Source organism: Bufo bufo, chromosome 2 (genome assembly GCF_905171765.1).
Source record: "Bufo bufo chromosome 2, aBufBuf1.1, whole genome shotgun sequence".
NCBI lineage: Eukaryota > Metazoa > Chordata > Amphibia > Anura > Bufonidae > Bufo > Bufo bufo.
The window spans coordinates 110,215,416-110,238,577 of record NC_053390.1 but is presented as its reverse complement, the minus strand read 5'-3'; the positions used below and the strand labels follow the sequence as shown (position 1 = coordinate 110,238,577).

General features: G+C 42.3%; 1 protein-coding gene across 2 annotated transcripts in view; it reads right to left on the bottom strand.

Moving 5' to 3' along the window:
- Positions 1-16,811: 16,811 nt before the first annotated feature.
- Positions 16,812-23,162, bottom strand: part of LOC120991354 (corticotropin releasing hormone binding protein) — a 31,723-nt gene continuing 25,372 nt past the window's right edge. The window contains exons 6-7 of one of the 2 annotated variants that reach the window (XM_040420184.1): positions 22,742-22,854; positions 16,812-18,912 (exon numbers count right to left, since the gene is read on the bottom strand). In XM_040420184.1, coding sequence (XP_040276118.1) covers positions 18,758-18,912; positions 22,742-22,854 — 268 coding nt within the window. In that variant the 3' untranslated portion in view covers positions 16,812-18,757. Of the gene's footprint in view, positions 18,913-22,741; positions 22,861-23,162 lie in introns of both variants that reach the window. The other variant, XM_040420182.1, reaches the window with a different exon arrangement.

The following is a 23,162-nucleotide window of genomic DNA, read 5'->3' as shown; positions in this document are numbered from 1 at the left end:
AATTACCCAATGAAATTAGTTGAGGATTCTTTTAATAAGATAAAAGCTTTAGATAGACAGACCTTTTTTAATAAATCCCTGGAAAAGATCGAGAACCCTATAGTCCAGGAAAAAACGGGAGAATTGGAGCGAATTAACATCATACTTCCTTTCAATTCACACTATAAAAAAATTGAAAGTATCATAAATAAACATTGGCATTTTGTTCAAAAAGATAAAATCATAGGAACATCATTACCTAGGAAGCCAAATATTATTTATACTAAAGCTCCTAATCTAGGTTTGAAAATTGCCCCGACCATTAAATTTGGAAAATCTACCTCAGACCCAACTATTCATAAGTGGTTAAATTTGAGAGGCTTCTTTAGATGCAATACTTGTTCTAATTGTAAAAAAACATTTTTCTCCAAGAAAACAACAGAAGTTTTATCCACTTCGAATGGTTTTAAACATGAAATTAAGGACTTTTTGACTTGTAACAGTAAAAACGTAATATATATTCTTCAGTGCCCTTGCAACAAACAATATATTTGTCGCACGAAAAGAACTTTGAAGGAGAGAGTTTCGGAGCATTTTACAAAGATTAAGACTGGATCAGACAAACATACTGTCTCCAGACATTTCAAATTGTATCACAATCAAAATCCAGGTGTCTTGTCCTTCGCAGCCATTGAAAGGGTCAAACCCCACTGGAGAGGCGGGGACCTCATTAAACAAATGTCCCGTATTGAGTCCAGATTTATTTTTAATTTTGACTCAATTATACCTTCGAGCTTGAATGCCGAATCAGAACTCTACGGCTTTCTTTAACACCCACCTAGGTTGGGCGCCCCTCATCTGACTCAGGCCCAGAGGTGGTTTGGTTTACCCACTCTGGTCCTTCTCGGATGGAGGGCTCCCAATCCTCTACTCCCCTTGGGTTCTTTCCCCCTTTGAAATGTCTTTTGAAAAAGTCACTGTACAAATATTTGGAAGATCCATTATAGAACACCCATGAAATGATCAGTGAAGTAATTATCGAAAATAGACAAATGAGGAAGTTTATGAATATATTTCATGTCTTTTATTCTTTATATTACACCTTTTCGCAAGTGCCCTGTAATTTTATTCATTTTAACCCACATATGATAAAAGCGATATTTTAATTTTAATTGCATATGCATTTTCATTAATACACTATATAAATAGCACTCAATGGTAAAAAAAATTTTTTAATAAAACAAATTTTAATTACTGATATATAGTATGTTTTAACCTATATTATTCATAGTTATCTGGTTTATGTGGTATATTATATGCTACAATTACCCAAGACATTTGTGATTAACATGCAGACATATGTAGAGCCATTATTGATCAAAATTTTTGAAAAACGCATGAAAACCGCATTGATCAAAAAAAAAACCGCAATTGCGTTTTTCGGAAAATTATATCATTGGGATACAGATGGTCCTATATATGTATACATATATATGTATTATATGCTGTTAAATATTTTTACACAAATTTCTTGGAAAATCCTGAGCCTTTTGTTTAGGTATGGTCTGTAGATGTAGGATTCTGAGAAAACGCATGGGAAAAACACATGAGTTAGAAGAATTGCACCTGCGTTTCTTCAGAGCAATATTTGCTTTATAGACTATATTGTATGTTGATATATAACTTCATTATGGATTATTTAAAAGGAATTATTTGTGAGATTTTGGTCTTTTTGGTGATGTTTGATAAGTTTTCTATTCCATATCGGGTCTTATATGCAACCAACTCAAACAAGTTGTTAGATCCATTCCAGATTTCCCTTTTTGCCCAATTATGGAGGATTTTGGGTATAAAAAAGGGGCTTATTTCGTTTTGCGGGCTACCACTGAGGAAGGGGCGAGGAAAAGACCCCGAAACGCGTCTGGTTTCAAAAGACCCGCACATCAGCTGATGGACGTTTTTGACTTCAACTACTGGAATCGACTTCTTTTTACCCTGATGGATTCATATGGCATATAGCGAACATTTAAACCCTTGAAGTGACAGAGCTGCATTTAAAGACTCTCCTACTAAAGAACCTTTACACAGAGGGCTACTCCGTTCATATTGCTCCTGTTGAATCATCACTAACAGGTACCAGCCGAATCTGACTTCATTAGCCACGTGGGACGCCACCGTGAGCTATAGCCAGACGGCATTTCGCAAGAGTGAATGTTCCTCCTTTTCGCATTGCCATACAGGGAATATTGATTGAATAATATCTAATCGACATTATTATTGCAAGTACATATCGAAAATTATATTCCAGTCTGGACATTTATCCGAAAGGAAAAAACTTGTTCCCATTCTTATTCGAACATTTATTTTCTTACGGTCGAAAATTATTTTCACATTGAACATATTGAACACATTATTATTGCAAGTTCATATCGAATACCATATTCCAGTCTGGACATTTATCCGAAAGGAAATAACTTGTTCCTATTTTTATTCGAACATTTATTTTCTTATGGTCGAAAATTATTTTCACATTGAACATACTGAATAGATATCGACTCCTTTTTTCTTCCAATCAGCATATTATTCAGGTTGCATACATTAATCTTTTGTATACCACCATTAATGCTTTTTATTTGAACGCTTTTTATTCAAATAATTTTTATATTGTATTGTATTTAAGGTGTATTTTTAGTTTCTGATCTATATATCGGTGTAATAAATATAAATATAATTTTGAATAGTCTGTATTGTGGTCCATTGGGAGAGTGCTCAGCCTTTCTATATACATTTTTAATTTATTTGACCGGGTGAGTCATCAGGCTTAGTAGCACCCATCCACAGTGAAAGGCGATAGAGAGCCACCATACTCTTTATATATGTTCTATCTTTTTGCTGAACGGAAGTACGGGACGAAACCCCACGGAAGCACTCCGTAGTGCTTCCATAGGGTTCTGTTCCCTGCTTCCATTCCGCACAATCCCGCATCTTCGGATTTGCGGACCCATTGAAGTGAATGGGTCCGCATCCATGCCCACGGAACGGCACCCGTGAATTCGGATCCGCAAATGCAGTCCACAATGCGGCAACGGGGTGCACACGCCCGTGTGAAAGAGGCCTTAGGAGAGGAACTCACACAGTGTGGATCGTCCCCATCCAAGTGTTTGGAAGTGTTCTTTGGCATCCAGAACTGCAGTCCAGGGGAGCTGATCGTGTCCAGGACCCGGATCTAGTCCAGAAAGAGGAGTACTGATGCCAGGCGACAGAGGACATCTGCCAGGAGTGCTGATGAGAGCTGAGGACCAGATTACCCATTCTGTGGTACAGCATGTTTGTTTGGAAGACTGCTTGTTTGGTTTTGAATCATCAGTGGAGACAGAGCAGACCCAGGTCGGTAAGACAAATCGTGCACACACCTCAATATAGGATTGGCGCCTAAGATACTAGAGACTGAGATCAAACCTGCCGGTAGTTAGTTAGTCAGTGTTGCTGTGTGGCAGGCTACAAAGTATTGCTGCTTATTTATCACAAGGACTTAACAGTTAAAGCTATGGTTCGCTCCCGAGAACAGAGAGGACTTCACCATAATCTCCCGTTATCCCAGCGTGTTTATCGGGAGTGATATATTAGGCATGTGCCACATTACCAGTTTTGGGAAAAGGGAGGGGAAAATTACTGTATAGTTTGGTAAGATTGTAAGCTGTTGTGTTGCACCGTGGGCTAGCCTGTATCTTACACCCCAAACAATTGTTCCTGTTCTTTAGGGTAATAACAGGTATGGCGAGGCAGTGCTAACTCTGCTCGCAGTAGGTAAATTTGCTCAAGTGTTTTCCAGCTACCATCGGAGTGTGCTGTGCTGTTCAACACAGGGGTCTCGGCTTCCGGCTGAGTGTATGTAACCTCATTTTATGATCCTTGCATTTGTGATTGTGTTTAATACCCTGTTCTAGTAAAAAAGCCTGTTTTACAAAAGCTGGTGTCAAAGTTGCTTTCCTCGTTCGTAACTTCACTGTATCCTGGGGAGCCCACCCCGGTACATGGCTTACACAAACACCACAAACAATCCCCGAAAGGAGACAACAACAACAGGAGTGTACCGGAGATCCAACAGCTCCAGTTCCAACAGCTCCACAGCAACAGTTGTCCACCTGAGGTCAGAATAGAAGATCTGGAAGGAAGGTCTATATCTGGCAGAAAGGGAGAATATATAGTAGCTGAGAGTGGCTGACAGAGAACAGCTGAAAGGAAAAGCTACAGATTCCTAAATGGGACAAAAAGGATCGCAAACCTAAGCAGGAAAACCTGGACCAGAATCTACTGTCACCATCAGGTCATGGAGCGATCTCTTGAGAAACCGAGCGAGTAGCCACCCGCTGCGACCTTCTGATCCCAGGCACAACAGGGTCAGCGATAGGTCGTGACACCCTCGTGACAGCTGCGGAACAGATGTGGATTCGGACAGCACACGGTGTGCTGTCCGCATCTTTTGTGGCCCTATTGAAATTAATAGGTTTTTTGCTGATCGGATGCGGACAGAAACTACAGTTGTGTGCATGAGCCCTTAGTGCTGAGCACTGGTGTCTCTGACCCCTGTGAGTCAGCTGCCAACTACTCCAGGACTATCCCAGAAGGTAGCAGCCTAGTTGATGCCCTGCATGAAAGTCCACATCTCTGTACAGGCGTTAAAATGTGAATACCAGGGATTCGCGAAGACAATGCCCTTATGTTTAGTCCAAAGCCAAACTAGTTAGTTGGCAAAGTGAAGTGGGTCCACACCCACTATCCATAAAAGTAGTTGGACCGCGCTGCTCCAGAAGGCAGGAAAAACACCACTTTAGACTCCTTCCAATAATCTGTGGATATAGGGAAGCAATAAGGCCACAGAAAGCAGCAGAGCCTCCACTCATTCGCCTCTGTCAGGATAGCCTTAATAGTGAAGCACTATCACATTAATGGAATAAATAGTATTTATTATAATCACAAAGGTGAATAAAATACAAGCAGTATAAAATTTCCAATTGCATACACCCGACCTGGGTTTCCCTTCGAAAAGCTTCGTCAGAGGCATCTGATCCGCCCACTCCAGGGCGGTCTATTTAACCACCTCAGCCCCTATAGCTTAAACACCCTTAAAGACCAGGCCACTTTTTACACTTCTGACCTACCCTACTTTCACCGTTTATTGCTCGGTCATGCAACTTACCACCCAAATGAATTTTACCTCCTTTTCTTCTCACTAATAGAGCTTTCATTTGGTGGTATTTCATTGCTGCTGGCATTTTTACTTTTTTTGTTATTAATCGAAATTTAATGATTTTTTTGCAAAAAAATGACATTTTTCACTTTCAGTTGTAAAATTTTGCAAAAAAAACGACATCCATATATAAATTTTGCTCTAAATTTATTGTTCTACATGTCTTTGATAAAAAAAAAATGTTTGGGTAAAAAAAAAAAATGGTTTGTGTAAAAGTTATAGCGTTTACAAACTATGGTACAAAAATGTGAATTTCCGCTTTTTGAAGCAGCTCTGACTTGAGCACCTGTCATGTTTCCTGAGGTCCTACAATGGCCAGACAGTACAAACACCCCACAAATGACCCCATTTCGGAAAGTAGACACCCTAAGGTATTCGCTGATGGGCATAGTGAGTTCATAGAACTTTTTATTTTTTGTCACAAGTTAGTGGAAAATGATGATTTTTTTTTTTTTTTTTTCTTACAAAGTCTCATATTCCACTAACTTGTGACAAAAAATAAAAAGTTCTATGAACTCACTATGCCCATCAGCGAATACCTTGGGGTGTCTTCTTTCCAAAATGGGGTCACTTGTGGGGTAGTTATACTGCCCTGGCATTCTAGGGGCCCAAATGTGTGGTAAGTAGTTTGAAATCAAAATGTGTAAAAAATGACCGGTGAAATCCAAAAGGTGCTCTTTGGAATGTGGGCCCCTTTGCCCACCTAGGCTGCAAAAAAGTGTCACACATGTGGTATCTCCGTACTCAGGAGAAGTTGGGCAATGTGTTTTGGGGTGTCATTTTACATATACCCATGCTGGGTGAGAGAAATATCTTGGTCAAATGCCAACTTTGTATAAAAAAATGGGAAAAGTTGTCTTTTGCCAAGATATTTCTCTCACCCAGCATGGGTATATGTAAAATGACACCCCAAAACACATTCCCCAACTTCTCCTGAATACGGAGATGCCACATGTGTGACACTTTTTTGCAGCCTAGGTGGGCAAAGGGGCCCATATTCCAAAGAGCACCTTTTGGATTTCACCAGTCATTTTTTACACATTTTGATTTTAAACTTCTTACCACACATTTGGGCCCCTAGAATGCCAGGGCAGTATAACTACCCCACAAGTGACCCCATTTTGGAAAGAAGACACCCCCAGGTATTTCGTGATGGGCATAGTGAGTTCATGGAAGTTTTTATTTTTTGTCACAAGTTAGTGGAATATGAGACTTTGTAAGGAAAAAAAAAAAGAATTATCATTTTCCACTAACTTGTGACAAAAAATATAAAATTCTAGGAACTCGCCATGCCCCTCACGGAATACCTTGGGGTGTCTTCTTTCCCTGCAGGCATTAGGGCCACAGGCCAGCTCAAAAGTAGCATATGTTCCCTACTGTCTAACTTATCTATGCTTTCCGGGGACGTGGGGGCCCAGAAGCCTCCTGACAACTAACAGACACCAGTAATAGAAGTGGCACATTGTAGATGGGGCCCCAGATACAGATTTTGCACTGGGGCCATGGAGCTTCTGGTTACACCTTATCCCAGTATGACCACTGTAACTGCCTGCCCAATCCCCTGAATGGCAAACCTGGAGAATTAGACCGTAGGCGGGTCAGGGGGGCCCGGACTCACTCAGGGACAGTCACTCACTGACTCTACAGTCAGTGAGTCACTCACTTGTCTCGCAAGTTTGCAGCACCGCGCGCTGCACACAGCAGCTTCCTTTTCCGACCGCAACTGAAGGCTGAAGCCGCTTCCCCTCCTCACTTCGCCTGGCCCTGCCCTGCACAGTGCGCGTCACGCAGGGCTCGGCTCTCAGCCTCCGCTCCGCCCCCTGTCCTGTGAATCTGATTTCAGGCAGTTATCAGCTGCGCCTGCGGGCCGCGTTCTCCTGGATTGAGGCGGGGGCCCCGTGGGCCCCCCTGACTTAGGGGCCCGGTCGCAATTGTGACCGCTGCGGCCCCTATAGCTACGCTACTGTTGTTAATTAAAAAAAAAAAAAACTGAATGCAGTCGGACGGGCCCCCAGTGGCGTAGGGTCCCATAGCCACTGCTATGGTTGCTATGGCGATCCCTACGCCACTGCCAAGGTATTTCGTGATGGGCATAGTGAGTTCATGGAAGTTTTTATTTTTTGTCACAAGTTAGTGGAATATGAGACTTTGTAAGGAAAAAAATAAATAATAATAAATCATTTTCCGCTAACTTGTGACAAAAAATATAAAATTCTAGGTACTCGCCATGCCCCTCACGGAATACCTTGGGGTGTCTTCTTTCAAAAATGGGGTCACTTGTGGGGTAGTTATACTGCCCTGGCATTTTCCAGGGGCCCTAATGTGTGGTAAGTAGGTAAATGACCTGTGAAATCCTAAAGGTGCTCTTTGGAATGTGGGCCCCTTTGCCCACCTAGGCTGCAAAAAAGTGTCACACATGTGGTATCGCCGTATTCAGGAGAAGTTGGGCAATGTGTTTTGGGGTGTCTTTTTACATATACTCATGCTGGGTGAGAGAAATATCTCAGCAAAAGACAACTTTTCCCATTTTTTTATACAAAGTTGGCATTTGACCAAGATATTTATCTCACCCAGCATGGGTATATGTAAAATGACACCCCAAAACACATTGCCCAACTTCTCCTGAGTACGGCGATACAAGATGTGTGACACTTTTTTGCAGCCTAGATGCGCAAAGGGGCCCACATTCCTTTTATGAGGGCATTTTTAGACATTTGGATCCCAGACTTCTTCTCACGCTTTAGGGCCCCTAAAATGCCAGGGCAGTATAAATACCCAACATGTGACCCCATTTTGGAAAGAAGACACCCCAAGGTATTCAATGAAGGGCATGGCGAGTTCATAGAATTTTTTTTTTTTTTGCCACAAGTTAGCGGAAATTGATTTTATTTTTTTTTTTCTCACAAAGTCTCCCTTTCCACTAACTTGGGACAAAAATTTCAATCTTTCATGGACTCAATATGCCCCTCACGGAATACCTGGGGGTGTCTTATTTCCGAAATGGGGTCACATGTAGGGTATTTATACTGTCCTGGCATTCTAGGGGCCCTAAAGCGTGAGAAGAAGTCTGGAATATAAATGTCTAAAAAATTTTACGCATTTGGATTCCGTGAGGGGTATGGTGAGTTCATGTGAGATTTAATTTTTTGACACAAGTTAGTGGAATATGAGACTTTGTAAGAAAAAAATAATAATTTCCGTTAACTTGGGCCAAAAAAATGTCTGAATGGAGCCTTATAAGGGGGGTGATCAATGACAGGGGGGTGATCAGGGAGTCTATATGGGGTGATCACCCCCCTGTCATTGATCACCCCCCTATAAGGCTCCATTCAGATGTCCGTATGTGTTTTGCGGATCCGATCCATGTATCCGTAAAAATCATATGGACATCTGAATGCAGCCTGACAGGGGGGGTGATCAATGACAGGGGGGGGGGGGGGATCAATGACAGGGGGGTGATCAGGGAGTCTATATGGGGTGATCACCCCCCCTGGAGGGCTCCAGGGAGACGCCTGTATGTGTTTTGCGGATCCGATCCATCTATCAGTGGATCCATAAAAATCATGCGGACGTCTGAATGGAGCTTTACAGGGAGGTGATCAATGACAGGGGGGTAATCAATGACAGGGGGGTGATCAGGGAGTCTATATGGGGTGATCACCACAGTCATTGATCACGCCCCTGTAAGGCTCCATTCAGACATCCGTATGCGTTTTGCGGATCCGATCCATCTATCAGTGGATCCGTAAAAATCATGCGGACGTCAGAATGGAGCCTTATAAGGGGGGTGATCAATGACAGGGGGGTAATCAATGACGGGGGGGGTGATCAGGGAGTCTATATGGGGTGATCACCACAGTCATTGATCACGCCCCTGTAAGGCTCCATTCAGACGTCCGTATGCGTTTTGCGGATCCGATCCATCTATCAGTGGATCCGTAAAAATCATGCGGACGTCTGAATGGAGCTTTACAGGGGGGGTGATCAATGACAGGGGGGTAATCAATGACAGGGGGGTGATCAGGGAGTCTATATGGGGTGATCACCACCGTCATTGATCACGCCCCTGTAAGGCTCCATTCAGACGTCCGTATGCGTTTTGCGGATCCGATCCATCTATCAGTGGATCCGTAAAAATCATGCGGACATCTGAATGGAGCTTTACAGGGGGGTGATCAATGACAGGGGGGTAATCATTGACAGGGGGTGATCAGGGAGTCCATATGGGGTGATCACCACCATCATTGATCACGCCCCTGTAAGGCTCCATTCAGACGTCCGTATGCGTTTTGCGGATCCGATCCATCTATCAGTGGATCCGTAAAAATCATGCGGACGTCTGAATGGAGCTTTACAGGGGGGTGATCAATGACAGGGGGGTAATCAATGACAGGGGGGTGATCAGGGAGTCTATATGGGGTGATCAGGGGCAAATAAGGGGTTAATAAGTGACAGGGGGGGGGTGTAGTGTGCTGCTTGGTGCTACATATTGCTGAGCTATCTGTGTCCTCTGGTGGTCGATCCAAACAAAAGGGACCACCAGAGGACCAGGTAGCAGGTATATTAGACGCTGTTATCAAAACAGCGTCTAATATACCTGTTAGGGGTTAAAAAAATCACATCTCCAGCCTGCCAGCGAACGATCGCCGCTGGCAGGCTGGAGATCCACTCTCTTACCTTCCGATCCTGTGAACGCGCGCGCCTGTGTGTGCGCGTTCACAGGAAATCTCGCGTCTCGCGAGAGGACGCACCGCGCGTCCACCCAGAAGAGCAGGGCCGCCGCAAAGACGCAATCCTGCGTACGGCGGTCCTGAGGAGGTTAAATCACAGGAGGGCGTATACTCCGCCTCTCAAATCCACAATAAATATATAAAAAATTACAAATAAATCCAATACATACATAAAACAGGTTATTCCACATTACATAATAAGCCATGACAATAAAATAAGATCATATTATACTAAAAACTCTGTAATGATATTTCATTCATATATAGATCCACTCCCATAAAACATGACAACCAATCATAGTCCGCTAACCCACAGGTCCCACCCCCTTTCATTAAGAACTTCGATTACATCACAGACCACATGACCCCTCCCAGCCAGTCATGAACACTCCTTTCCATCCTACTCTCAAAGGTCCTAGAGCAAACTCCTGAATTCATACGAGGCATGGTTTAAGGTCAAAATCAACATTCATACCTCTCGGTTGTAGTGTGTCCAACCTGTAAATCCACTCAACCTCCTTTTGGTTGATATGTTTGATATTATTTCCTCATCGCCAATGTGGCTTGAGAAGTTCGACACCTACACACTGTAGACCCCTGGGATCCTTATTGTGCTCTATCTTAAAGTGCATCGAAACACTATGAGTTTCCAGACCCTTTTAAATATTTCTCACATGTTCCTGAATCCTTACCTTAAGTTTCCTCAGAGTTGGTCCCACATATTGGAGGCCACAAGGGCACTCCAACATGTACACAACCCCCACACTTTCACAGGACATAGAACCTTTAACCTTGCAATCTAAATCTCTCTGATTCCAATGCACACTAAGTGTGTGCCTCCTTCTATTGTCTTTCGTCCTATTCCTACAAGGCAAACAAAAACGACACCAGGTAAACTTGTTTCCAGCTTTCTGAGGTTCTTGATTGACAAAACTGTGGACCAATTTGGTACGCAAATTGGCGGCTTTCCTGAAAATCATCTGTGGCTGTTCTGGAATTTCCAGTCCAAGCACATGATCGTTCTTCAGGACAGCCCAATTTTTCTTAATCACATTCTTAATCATGCCGGCATGTGCATTAAACTGGGTGATAAAAGAGAAACGAGGATCTCTATTATGTGTCTGGGGCGTTTTAGGATCTACTACTCGACTCCCCTGTTCCTCTATTTCTTTCTCAAACCTATCTAAATCTTCCTTACTATAGCCTTTCTCCAAAAAACGTCCCTTGATGACTTCACTCTGTATTCTAAAATCTTAAATTTTTTAACAATTCTGGAAAATCCTTTTTATTTGTCCCTTCGGTATATTTCTGATCCAAGGGGTATAGTGACAACTAGAAGTGTCTATATAACCATTGACGTCCGTCTCCTTGAAGAAGGTCCTCGTTCTGAGCTGATGGTCCTCCACAAAAATAGTCAAATCTAAAAAGTTGATAGAGACATCGTTGACCGTACTGGTAAATGAAAGGTTCCACTGATTCATGTTACGCTGATCAATGAAGTCCAAAAGTCCTTGTTTCTCTCCTCTCCAGATAATCAAACAGTTGTCGATATATCTCTTCCAACTTAAAAGCTCACCAAACGAAGTAAGTTTTCCAAGGACGGACTCAATGGTTAGACGCTCCCAGTACCCCATGAATATAATGGCGAAACTGGGGGCGAATTTCGCCCCCCATCGCCGTCCCATTTCGATGGAGATAATGATTCTCCTTATACCAGAAATAGTTATGACCAAGACAGAAATGGACACAATCTAGGATAAATTTAGCTTGCTCAACAGTCATCCCAGGATCATTCCCTAACTCCTCATTAATGGCCTTAAGTCCCAGCTATTTGGAAATAATGGTATACGGCGATGCCACATCAATCGTGGCTAGCCACATATCAGCAGGGCAATTTTTGAAGTTGCCAGATAATTCCACAACACTTCTAGAATCTTTGAGGAAGGAGGGAATCAAGGGAACGTATTTCTGGAGATCTAAATATTCACCCAACCTACTCGTCAGAGAATTTATCCCTGACACTATAGGTCTCCCGGGGGGTTCGTCAGGCTTTTATGTATCTTGGGCAAAATATATATTACCGGGGTAACTGGAAACTTGTTGTTGAGATAGTCAAACTCTTTTTTACATAAAATACCATCTTTCAATCCTCTCTTCAAAAGTAATTCTAATTTTCCTCTATATTCTAAAGTGGGATTATTTCTCAATAATTGATATGTCTCTCCATCTGCCAATAGCCTGAACATCTCTGCTTCATATTTTTCAAGGTCCATAACTACAACCTCCCCCCCCCCCTTATCGGCCGGTTTCTTAAAGCGATCCTCTCTTCTGGTGTTAGATTTTGTTTACCTGGTTTAGATCCAATTTTTCTATCTCCTTCAACACCCCTCTCTTGAAGGCTTCCAAACAATCATTGTCCTTGTTTTTCAGAAAAAAAAAACAGGATTTCTCTTTTAATTGTGAATGAACAAAAGCATCCCCCCCATCTCCTACATTTCTCAAAGGGGCCTGATTGCTCAGGAAATATTTGGCGATATTCAGCCTGCGCACAAATTTCTGAACATCAAGAAAAGCCTCAAACTTGTTGATACCATGGGTAGGAGCAAATTTCAGGCCCCTCCCCAGAACCTCTTTCTCAGGCTCAGTGAGGACATAAGAACTCAAATTAAATATCCTCATCAGGTTCCCCTGCTTTTTTTGGGGTTTGGCATGATGTTTCCTTCCCCATCGGTCTATGATTGGTTGTGACGTTTTATGGGAGTGGATCTTTATAGGAATGAAATATCATTACAGAGTTTTCAGTATAATATTATGATCTTATTTTATTGTCATGGCTTATTATGTAATGTGGAATAACCTGTTTTATGTATGTATTGGATTTATTTGTAATTTTTTATATATTTATTGTGGATTTGAGAGGTTGAGTATACGCCCTCCTGTGATTTAAATAGTCCGCCCTGGAATGACAAATCTTTTCGGAGCGAAACCTGGGTCGGGTGTATGCAATTGGAAATTTTATACTGCTTGTATTTTATTCACCTTTGTGAGTATAATAAATACTATTTATTCCGTTAATGTGATGGTGCTTCACTATTGTGGCTATCCTTTGGTCTCTGACAGAGGCGAATTAGTGGAGGCTCTGCTGCTTTCTGTGGCCTTATTGCTTCCCTATTTCCCCGGATTATTGGAAGGAGTCTAAAGTGGTGTTTTTCCTGCCTTCTGGAGCAGCGCGGTCCAACTTGAAAAGCATTGAGATTTATGTGAATTGTACCCACTTCACGATTGGGACCTGCGACGCGGAAAAAGGCATCGTACTAGAGACTATTTTATTTATTTATTTATTCGTCCATAAAAGTAGCCCTCCAATTCAAGAAATAAAGATAACATTAACTGGGGAATGAACGGAACACTTACATGGTGCCTTCTTTTTCATCTTTTCAGCTGCAGTTCCACCAGTTTCCAGGCTCCTCTTCTGCCATTCAAGATGACTGCACCACTTCTCAGACTACGTGATGTATACTGTGCATATAGAGTCCAACACACTTCACACTTGTCCAGCCTTGCTTTTGGATTAGCCAGCTCTACTGCATACCAACCAGAGTCACGATGCAGTACCATCATTGTGCCCGCTGAGCAGGAGACAGCACAAGTCGGGGCATTATGTGCTTCATTCATAAACATAAAACGAAAAAAACCTGTGGAATCCAAAGAGTTAAAGTGGTACTCCAGGATTTTACAAGTAATGGCTTATCCTTAGGATATGCCATCACTGTTTAATTGGTGTAGGTCTGACATGCCACATCACCACCAATTGGCTGTTCTGCAGTAGTTGTGTAGTGGACAGAACTGGTTACTGCAGCATTGCTCCTAATCACTTCAATGGGAGCAGTGCTATTCTAAAACAGCTCATCGGTAAGCCATCATTATTAAAATCCTGGAATACTGTTTTGAGTGCATTTTAAACCCTATGTGAGAGCTTGTTTTTTGTGGGTCTATTTGTAGTGTTTATTGGTACCATTTCTGATTGCTTCTTATTCTGTTGATAGTAGATCAGATGAATAGAAAAAAAGGAATTTTGGTTTGGGTTTCTGATTTTCTCTTTTAAACTGGGTTTATTGTGACAAATATGTAGTGTACTAAGTTTATAGTATAGGTAGTTACAAGTGCAGCATATCTTTTTATTATTCTCTTATTCTCTGCCGCTGCTTCAGGGTGGGCAGTTCCAGTTCTGTCACAGTTCCAGCCCTCTGGCAGCAGGCCCTGGCGCCGGTGTCCTGTGTGTCTATTTTGGATAATAATCATTAAATCTCACCTCATCCTGCTCTGCTATATATGCTGTGCTGTTTTTCTCACAGTTTGCCTGAGCAATAGGTTCCTAGTGTGCCACTTTCTGCAAAGGTGTGCTGTATCTGTTTGCCTGTGTACCAATTCTGCCTTATTCTCGGATTCTGACTCTCTGCTGCCTGTCTTGACCTATGCCTGATCACGGTAATAACCTTGTGTTGCTTGCCCTGACCTTATTTGACTTATTTCACAGATTCACACAAACTCTGCCCTGGCCTGACCTTGACCTGTTACTGACTTTGAGTTTTACCTGATCTCTTCGTGCCCCACACCAATGTCTCTGACCCAGTGGGTCAGCTGTCAACCACACTGGGACTACAAGAGGTAGCGGTAGCTGTTGGATACCCTGCAGTGAAGTCCAGATCCCTGTATAGGTTGTAAAGATTGAATGCCAGGATAATGCCCTTAGCTTTATCCCAAAGTCAAACCAGTTAACACAGTATTTTCACACCCAATGATCGTAACAGGGAGAAAAGTAATTTTTAAAAAATTTTTATGAGCAAGTGTTTTTCTTCTCACTCCTTTTCATAAAAAACCCATCCCTTCATATGTGATAATCAGAGATCAAATATGCTTTCTGATTTATAATGGAGGAGATAATATGAAGAATTAATGTTATCCTTATCCCTGGGATAATCTATTCTAAACCAATACAGGGACAGGAGGAAGATCTATGATCTTCCTCCTTTCCCTACCTGATGCCAGCTTGTCCTCCGCCACACAGGTAAAGTGAGAGCTGCATATACAGTGAGTGCAGCTCTGACTTCAGCCTGCTCTCATTCAGGCTAGAATGCAGCTAACGGATCAATTCAGCCAAGAAGCTTTAAAACAAGACCAAAAATGAAGCTCCATCAGCATTCTAACTTGAGAGCCCTTTTGTGAAAATATGCTTTTTGTCCATGTTTCTCAAGACATTTCTACTAAAACACTGAATATGAGTGGCTTTTTTCCAACCATATCATTTCTGGAAAAAAAAAATTAAATAGCCAGAGACCACTGCAAATTTTGCTCACAGATAATATAATCAGAGCTGCCTTTAGGAGTGTGCAACGTGTTGAACCTCAACTCATGATGGAGCATCACATGCAGTGTCGGACTGGAGTGCCTAGGGCCCACCAGTAAAATTCAGTCAGGGGGCCCACTAAACAGATATATAGATATGTTACCCGTTCACACAGTAGCAGACAGCAGCAAGAAGCTATGAGGTAAATATTAATAGGGGTCACTTCAGCGATTTCAAGATGGTGGGTGCCTAGGAAACAAGTATACTCGATGGCTTGCCTTGGTGTCTAGAAGTCATCTCAGCTACTAGATGCATCTAAAATAACAAACTGTAAAATAATCTTCCCAGGCTTTTATACTATCATAGGCTGGTTGAGATGCTGTATGTTGCCGATATGTAGTGCAGTCAGTCTACTGTGTCATGTGCTACTTGTGCAGGGGGCTAGGGACCCACTTTGCTCAGGGGCCCACCGGGGGATTCACCTGTAGCCCTGTGGGCCAGTGCGAGCCTGATCACATGCACCCAAAAGTAAGACTTGCATAATTATTTATTATTACAGCGAGTATAACAGTCAGGTACTAGGTACTCCCCCTGCTGGTCTGACAGATCATGGCAGCCGGCACATTAAAGAAGTATTCCCATTACTGAATGTTATGGCATATGGGGAGCGGCTGAGAAAATCCTTGCGGATCCAGAGAACATATGGACAGAGGGCCTTTTAGCTTTTCTTCTTCCCTTTGGTTCTGCACAGGATAAGGGATAAGTATTAGATTGGTAGGGTCCTACCACTAATAATCCTGTGGATAAGGGGTAACTTGAAATTACTTTAATACCCCTTTAATATTGGCGCTCCTTTTAGTCTAAAGGTTGGTGAGGGTCTTCCAGTCACTTACTGATTGCATGTGTGTAGTGGTGGTGGGCTTCTTATTGCATACTGTAAACTTTTAAGCCCTGGAAGACATCAGAAGGAGTGCCTTTAAAAAAAAATACAAATAAAAGACTATTTGAGGGAGCACAGAAAAGATTAAAGAATGCTGGCCATGCAATGCTCATTGCCTTCACAAAAAGTGTCACCCCCTCAATAGGAGTCCCAGCACATCAATATATTACTTGGATTAACTATTGTCTTTGATGAAGGTCCAAAAAAATTGAACACTTGCTTCTAGGTTCCCCCATAGATTACATCTGAGAGAGGCGAACCATCTTAGGACTTTTTTTTGGAGGCTTCATTAGTGGCCTTCATCACAGATTGCATTTTAAAAAAAACCTGAACAGAATAGAGCATCATGCAGAAGGTCTTTATCGATCAAATGCTGGGATCCCTGGCAGATACTCAACAGACCTTAATATAGTCAGTGGGGTCTGTTGGATGCCATTGGTTTCTGTTGTATGATTTTCTGTCCTTTTTATTTTTTTGTTCCTAGACACCAGAATGAATGTTTCTTTGCATTTGTTTCATAAGATTTGCATGTATACAGAAATCAGAGAAATGAAACCCCTTGGATGCTACATTTCTGTGTATATTTATTCATGTTTAAATTGTTTTTATTACAAACATATAATTGCAAATAAATAGCCTATAATTATCTGTATTATACATAACGTAACATATCTACATTGATACATTGATAAAGGCTTTTACCAGCAGAATACATAGAATTTCCTGTGCTGTCTTTTCTGTTGGACAGTTACATTCTTTATTGATCATTTCTTTACGGATTGGCTACATTGCTGATCTCTCTGTGGTTATACAGGCCATAGATTCTGACTGACTGGCACCCCAGGTTTCGCCCATAATGACTTCCAGCTTTGACTTCCTCTAAGCAGTTTTTGACCTGTGTCTTGGGCTGCTGACTATTTGATTTGTAGGGGGTTTGTGGGGAATTCAAAGTTTTTTACCTTTTGATCTTGGACATCTTCTACTTTCGGCAGCATGTTTTTTGCATAAATTTTTGTGAAGGAACTTCAGTTCCGTTCATTTGAATGGAACCCGTTTTGGAGACAAGTACCTGGATTTCTACAAGCCCTATTCACATGAATGGTGCAGTTGTAGAAATTTCTGCAAGAAATCTGCAACCTGTGAATTCGTCCTTAAAGAGGACCCGTCAACTCTCCTGACATGTCGGTTTTAGTAACTACTTGCATTCTCTGTGATGCTCCAGAATTGTTGTTACATAGGAAATACGAGTAATTACTAAAACAGACATGTCAGGAGAAGTGACAGGTCCTCTTTAAGCTACCTGACCTACTGATCTTGTAAGACCTACGTCTTGGTTGCATTGCACATTGGGTTGCACACAGTCACAAAATTTTGAATGGCCATAGTTAGAGATGAGCGAAGTTATCAAAAATTCGATTCGACTGCTTTGCCGAAGTTCACAAAGAAATTCGATTCATAACTAATGACTTTGTCATGAATGACATTCCATTGGATGTGGCAGGCGCAATGACAGGGAACGGCGATTGCGCCGCCCCCTGTCATTGAGCCCCTCAGATGCCATGTTCAATGCTGATCGCGGCATCTGACAGTCGCATTGAGGCTTTTCAGGGGTTAAAAACAAAAAAGCGGCCAGCGTGATGATGTGGTGATGTTATCACATTAGCTCACTCGAGATTTGGTGCGTTTTCTTCGATCAAGATGACCGCGGCGGCCTCTCCACGAGCATATGAATGAGGCATGTATTTTTTTGTTTTTTACTCGTCGTTACCACGAAGCGTGAGGAAATTCGGCTTCATAAGGAATCAAATTTTTCCTCAAATCTGGATAGAAGTCCACTTTGTTAACTTCGATTCGCTCAACCCTACTCATAGTAAACATATTTCTGATGTTACCAAGACTTTTAGCTTTATTTTAGAAATACTGTATAATAACTCATATTTTTTTAGGTTTTCTTCTTACTAGCATAGAACTGGCTGGATGGATCCTTGCTTTTTTCTAAATAGAGAAGACTTATTTGATAGAGAGTAACTGATTATGTCCATTTAGAAATTTGGCCAAATCAACATTTTTCACAATTGAGCTAATATTTGGATGGGCATTCTTTGTTTAAACCCCATGAGTGAAAAATGTGGCACTTCAAAAAGAAATGCATTTTTAAATTAGGGAAACACATATAAAGAAGGTCGTACGATTAGAAAATAATGTGCTTTACTCCAGAAACATCTCCACTCTTGCTCATGGGCTATGTGAATGGATATGAGCTGTGGTTCCAGAACAATAATAACCTTGTAAATCTGTTCGTTGGATTTGGAACATTAAAATCTCTTTTTAAGATATAGAATTGGGGGCAATGTTATAAAAATAACCTATAAAATTATACACATATTATTTTGAACTCTGGTTTGGAAACAGCATAAAGTGAAATAGGATGTTATAAGTGAATAGTTCATGAGTAATTCATTTATTGGAAAATAACACTCTCACTTAATAGAGAAAAAAAAGCGACCGGATCAATTGAGTGGTGAGCAGACTTCTTCCACGCTGTTGCCTTGCTGTCTTTCCATCTGCCTGTCAAGTTGACTATACTCGAATGTTACCCTGTTGATGAATTTACCACTTGACACCATCCGCAGAACACTGTTGTCACAGCCAATCTTCATTTGTGCTGCAGAGGTAAGAAGCAGAAGTCAGCAACGCGACCATCTACAGCTCACAGGTGATGGTGACCAAAAAAGAGTGGCATATTGCTTACACCATTTACAGTATTGATTGGTTGGGATCTGACAATCAGTCCCTGTAACATGGGGACCACTACACTAGTAAAGTGCATATTTGTTCTGCATTGTGTCGCTCCTGTCCATGGGCTGTTCAGCTCCTGTACAGATACAAATCTAAAGGGGAAGAAGCTATCCTAAGCATGGGGATATGGATCTACGTAGTGTTTGGTAAATAAGAATATCCTACTGATATGCCATACTGTGGTGGAGCCATGAGTTCAATATTGATGGTCTGTCCTCAGGATAGAAAAAGGGGGTCAGTCAGCACATCCCAAAGCGCAGGGGCACGTTGCTATGGCTGAGAACAACACTGTAAAACAAAACATGCAATGCAACAGCTCTCTGCAAACCAAATAAAGTACAAAATTGCATAATAATTGCAAGTGCTATACTAATAAGCTAGAGATGCCCGGCAAATCATTTTGTACAAAATTATTTGAGCCCGTCTGCCGCACGCCAAGGCGATCTCTGTAAGACGGGTTCCTAACACTAAATTCTACCTGTTATGTGCCATGACGGCTACCATACAATTCAGCAAGTGTAGGTTCCACATGCATGCTGGGCCTGCTTTAATTTATGTCATTTATGGTGCCAATATGGCCTCCATTATATCCAAGGAATGCAGGTACCAACATGCATGCCGGGCCCACTCCACACCACTCCTGGTGCCAAATGGCCACCAAAGACTGCAATAAGAGTCACAAACTATCTCTCTCCTGGTGCCAAATGGCTTCCAGTGAGTGAGGAGAGCAGGCCAAGCTATATACTCACACTAATTAAAATCAGCCTATGGGGCAGACGAGCTGGTCAGGAGTGCACGACTAAGGAGGCAGCCACACCTCCAGTACAAACTGCAAAGAAAAGGGGGTCAGTCAGCACATCCCAAAGCGCAGCATCCCAGGCCCAGCATGCATGTGGAACCTACACTCGCTGAATTGTATGGTAGTCGTCATGGCACATAACAGGTAGAATTTAGTGTTAGGAACCCGTCTTACAGAGATCGCCTTGACGTGCGGCAGACGGGCTCAAATAATTTTGTACAAAATGATTTGCTGGGCATCTATAGCTTATTAGTATAGCACTTGCAATTATTATGCAATTTTGTACTTTATTTGGTTTGCAGAGAGCTGTTGCATTGCATGTTTTGTCTTACAGTGTTGTTCTCAGCCATAGCAACGTGCCCCTGCGCATTGGGATGTGCTGACTGACCCCCTTTTTCTTTGCAGTTTGTACTGGAGGTGTGGCTGCCTCCTTAGTCGTGCACTCCTGACCAGCTCGTCTACCCCATAGGCTGATTTTAATTAGTATGAGTATATAGCTTGGCCTGCTCTCCCTCACTCACTGGAAGCCATTTGGCACCAGGAGAGAGATAGTTTGTGGACTCTCATTGCAGTCTTTGGTGGCCATTTGGCACCAGGAGTGGTGTGGAGTGGGCCCGGCATGCATGTTGGTACCTGCATTCCTTGGATATAATGGAGGCCATATTGGCACCAAAAATGACAGAAATTAAAGCAGGCCCAGCATGCATGTGGTACCTACACTTGCTGAATTGTATGGTAGCTGTCATGGCACATAACAGGTAGAATTTACTGTTAGGAACCCGTCTTACAGATATCGCCTTGACGTGCGGCAGACGGGTTCAAATAATTTTGTACAAAATGATTTGCCAGGCATCTCTAACTTATTAGTATAGCACTTGCAATTATTATGCAATTTTTTACTTTATTTGGTTTGCAGAAAGCTGTTGCATTGCATGTTTTGTTTTACAGTGTCCTCAGGATAGGTCATCAATATCTGATCATGAGGATCTGACTCCCGGCACCCCCGCCCACCAGCTGTTTTAGGAGCCTGCGGCGCCCCAGTGTGCACTGCGGCTTCCTCATAGCATACCAAGCACAGTGCCGTACATTATATAGTGGCTGTGCTTTATATTGCATTCATTAATTGAATGCGACAGAGCTGCAAATAGGCCTCGTGACCAATAAAGGTGACGTCACTAGCCTGTGAAGAGGACATGATGCTCACCAGAGGGCTGCAACCTCTTCATACAGATGATAGGTTCGGATGTCGGGAGTTGGACCTCCACTTATAAGACATTGATGACTTTCCAGAGGACAGGCCATCAACATTGAACTCACGGAAAACTCCTTTAAGATTTTGGCTGAATGCATTTGCACATAAGGGACAGATTCAGACAGTCAAACAATCTATTGTAAGTTTAGAGATGGGATGTTGTAAGGACATGTGCCCTGGGTACTGAATACCATAGGGACACAAATAAGCCATGTTCCTTTAGCTAAGATATCTAGAACTAGAGATGGCTACATAGAGAATTCAAGTCTGTCTTCGGTTCTGTTCACATCACATTTATGGCCTCCATTCAATGTACATGGCAAGATATATCTGTTAGTCTGAGATCACATCAGCATTCAGCCTTTCCGTTTTAGGAGCAGTAGAACAAAAAGGATGAATTTGGCACATAACTGAGCCGAACGGAGCCCAAGGACCCCATAAATTATAATGGGGTCCATTAGATTTCCTCTCAGAGGAATTTTTTTACGCGGAGACAAAAGTTTGGGCACAGACTTTTGTCTCCTCTTCGGCTCAGTTATGTGCTGAATCCGTCCTTTCCGTTCTCCTGCTCCTATAACGGAGCAGGAGAATGGAAAGGCTGAACGCATGCCTCTGACAGACGCCCAGAGCGTCCGATTTTTAAAAAGAAAGGTATCGTTTAACATGTCCTTTTTTTTTACTGTTACTGTATATAGTCTACTATGACATTCCATGCAGTGTTTTTTTTTTGAGTATGCTATCATATATGGACTAGGCAGAGATCTAATAGACACTCTTTTGGCCTTTTTCAGGCAGGTAATACCTATGGACATGTTTAGTATGTATGTCAGGAGCGTTCCAGACATACATGCTAAACATGATGCGGACATAACCTAACAATAACAGGTTGATGCCATATAGTCCTATTTATTCTACTTTACCAACTGAAATGTTTTGGAAAATTATCTTGAAGACATTTAGTACCAACAATCGAGAAGAGTTCTATAACCATAAGGTACTTTTCACATTGAAGAGGTTTTTTGGTACTTAGATATTGATGGCTTATCCCCAGGATCAGTTTGGTGGTGGTCTGTTGACCTATCCGTGAGATAGGCCATCATATTTAAAGGGGTTGTCCGGGTTCTGAGCTGAACCCGGACATATCCACATTTTCACCCCTTTGGCCCACTAACATGAGGGGCAGAGCATTTCATCCTCTCATGCTCTCCCTTGCCCTGCGCTGGATTGCGCAGGGCAAGGCTTGTTTGTTTATATTTTTTACACTGCTAGGCAGAGGCTTTCGCCTAGCAGTGTTGCCAGTGACGTCACCGTCACTTATGGGCGGGCTTTAGCGCTGCTCTAGCCGTTTTACAGGCTATGACAGCGCTAAATCCTGCCCATCAGTGCTGGTGACGTCACGGGGCTCACTGCTAGATGGAAGCCTCTGCCTAGCTTACCCTATGGAGAGCCCGGTACTTCACAGGATCTCCATAAAAAGCCTTTGTCCGCGCAAATCAGCCCAGAGAAAGAGAGAGCATTGGAGCATGAAATGCTCATAAACGGAGGCTGCCTGGGTAAAAAATGGGGATATAACCCTTTGAGACCCGGAACACCCCCTTTAACCGTCTATAGAGTATTTATGAAATAGTGCAAACTATCTCTTACCAGAGCCATGAAACGAGTGACAGAGATCAGCCAAGGGAAACATATTTGATGGATCTAATCCGGCACCTCCTAAGAGTTCCACAAAGTCTCCAGCTCCGCCACATCCTTTTGTGGTGGCTCTGCAGACACAGATGCACATCAATGTATTTTTCTATTTGCAAAATATATTGATATAAAGAGAATAATTAGAACAATAGATGAAAATCTACATACAGGATGTACACTGTTGTAGCAGAGTGCAGGTATACAATCATGACAGCATCTAAATTGCTGAGATTAGGATTACCGAAAACCCTCACCCACAGCATAAATAGGACCTTCTATTTGGGAAGAGGTCAGAGAGCAACAAGGTATAACTCACTGATCTCCGGTAGACCTCTTATCAGATCTGTTATTAGGGCTTCCATACAGTGGTACTGCT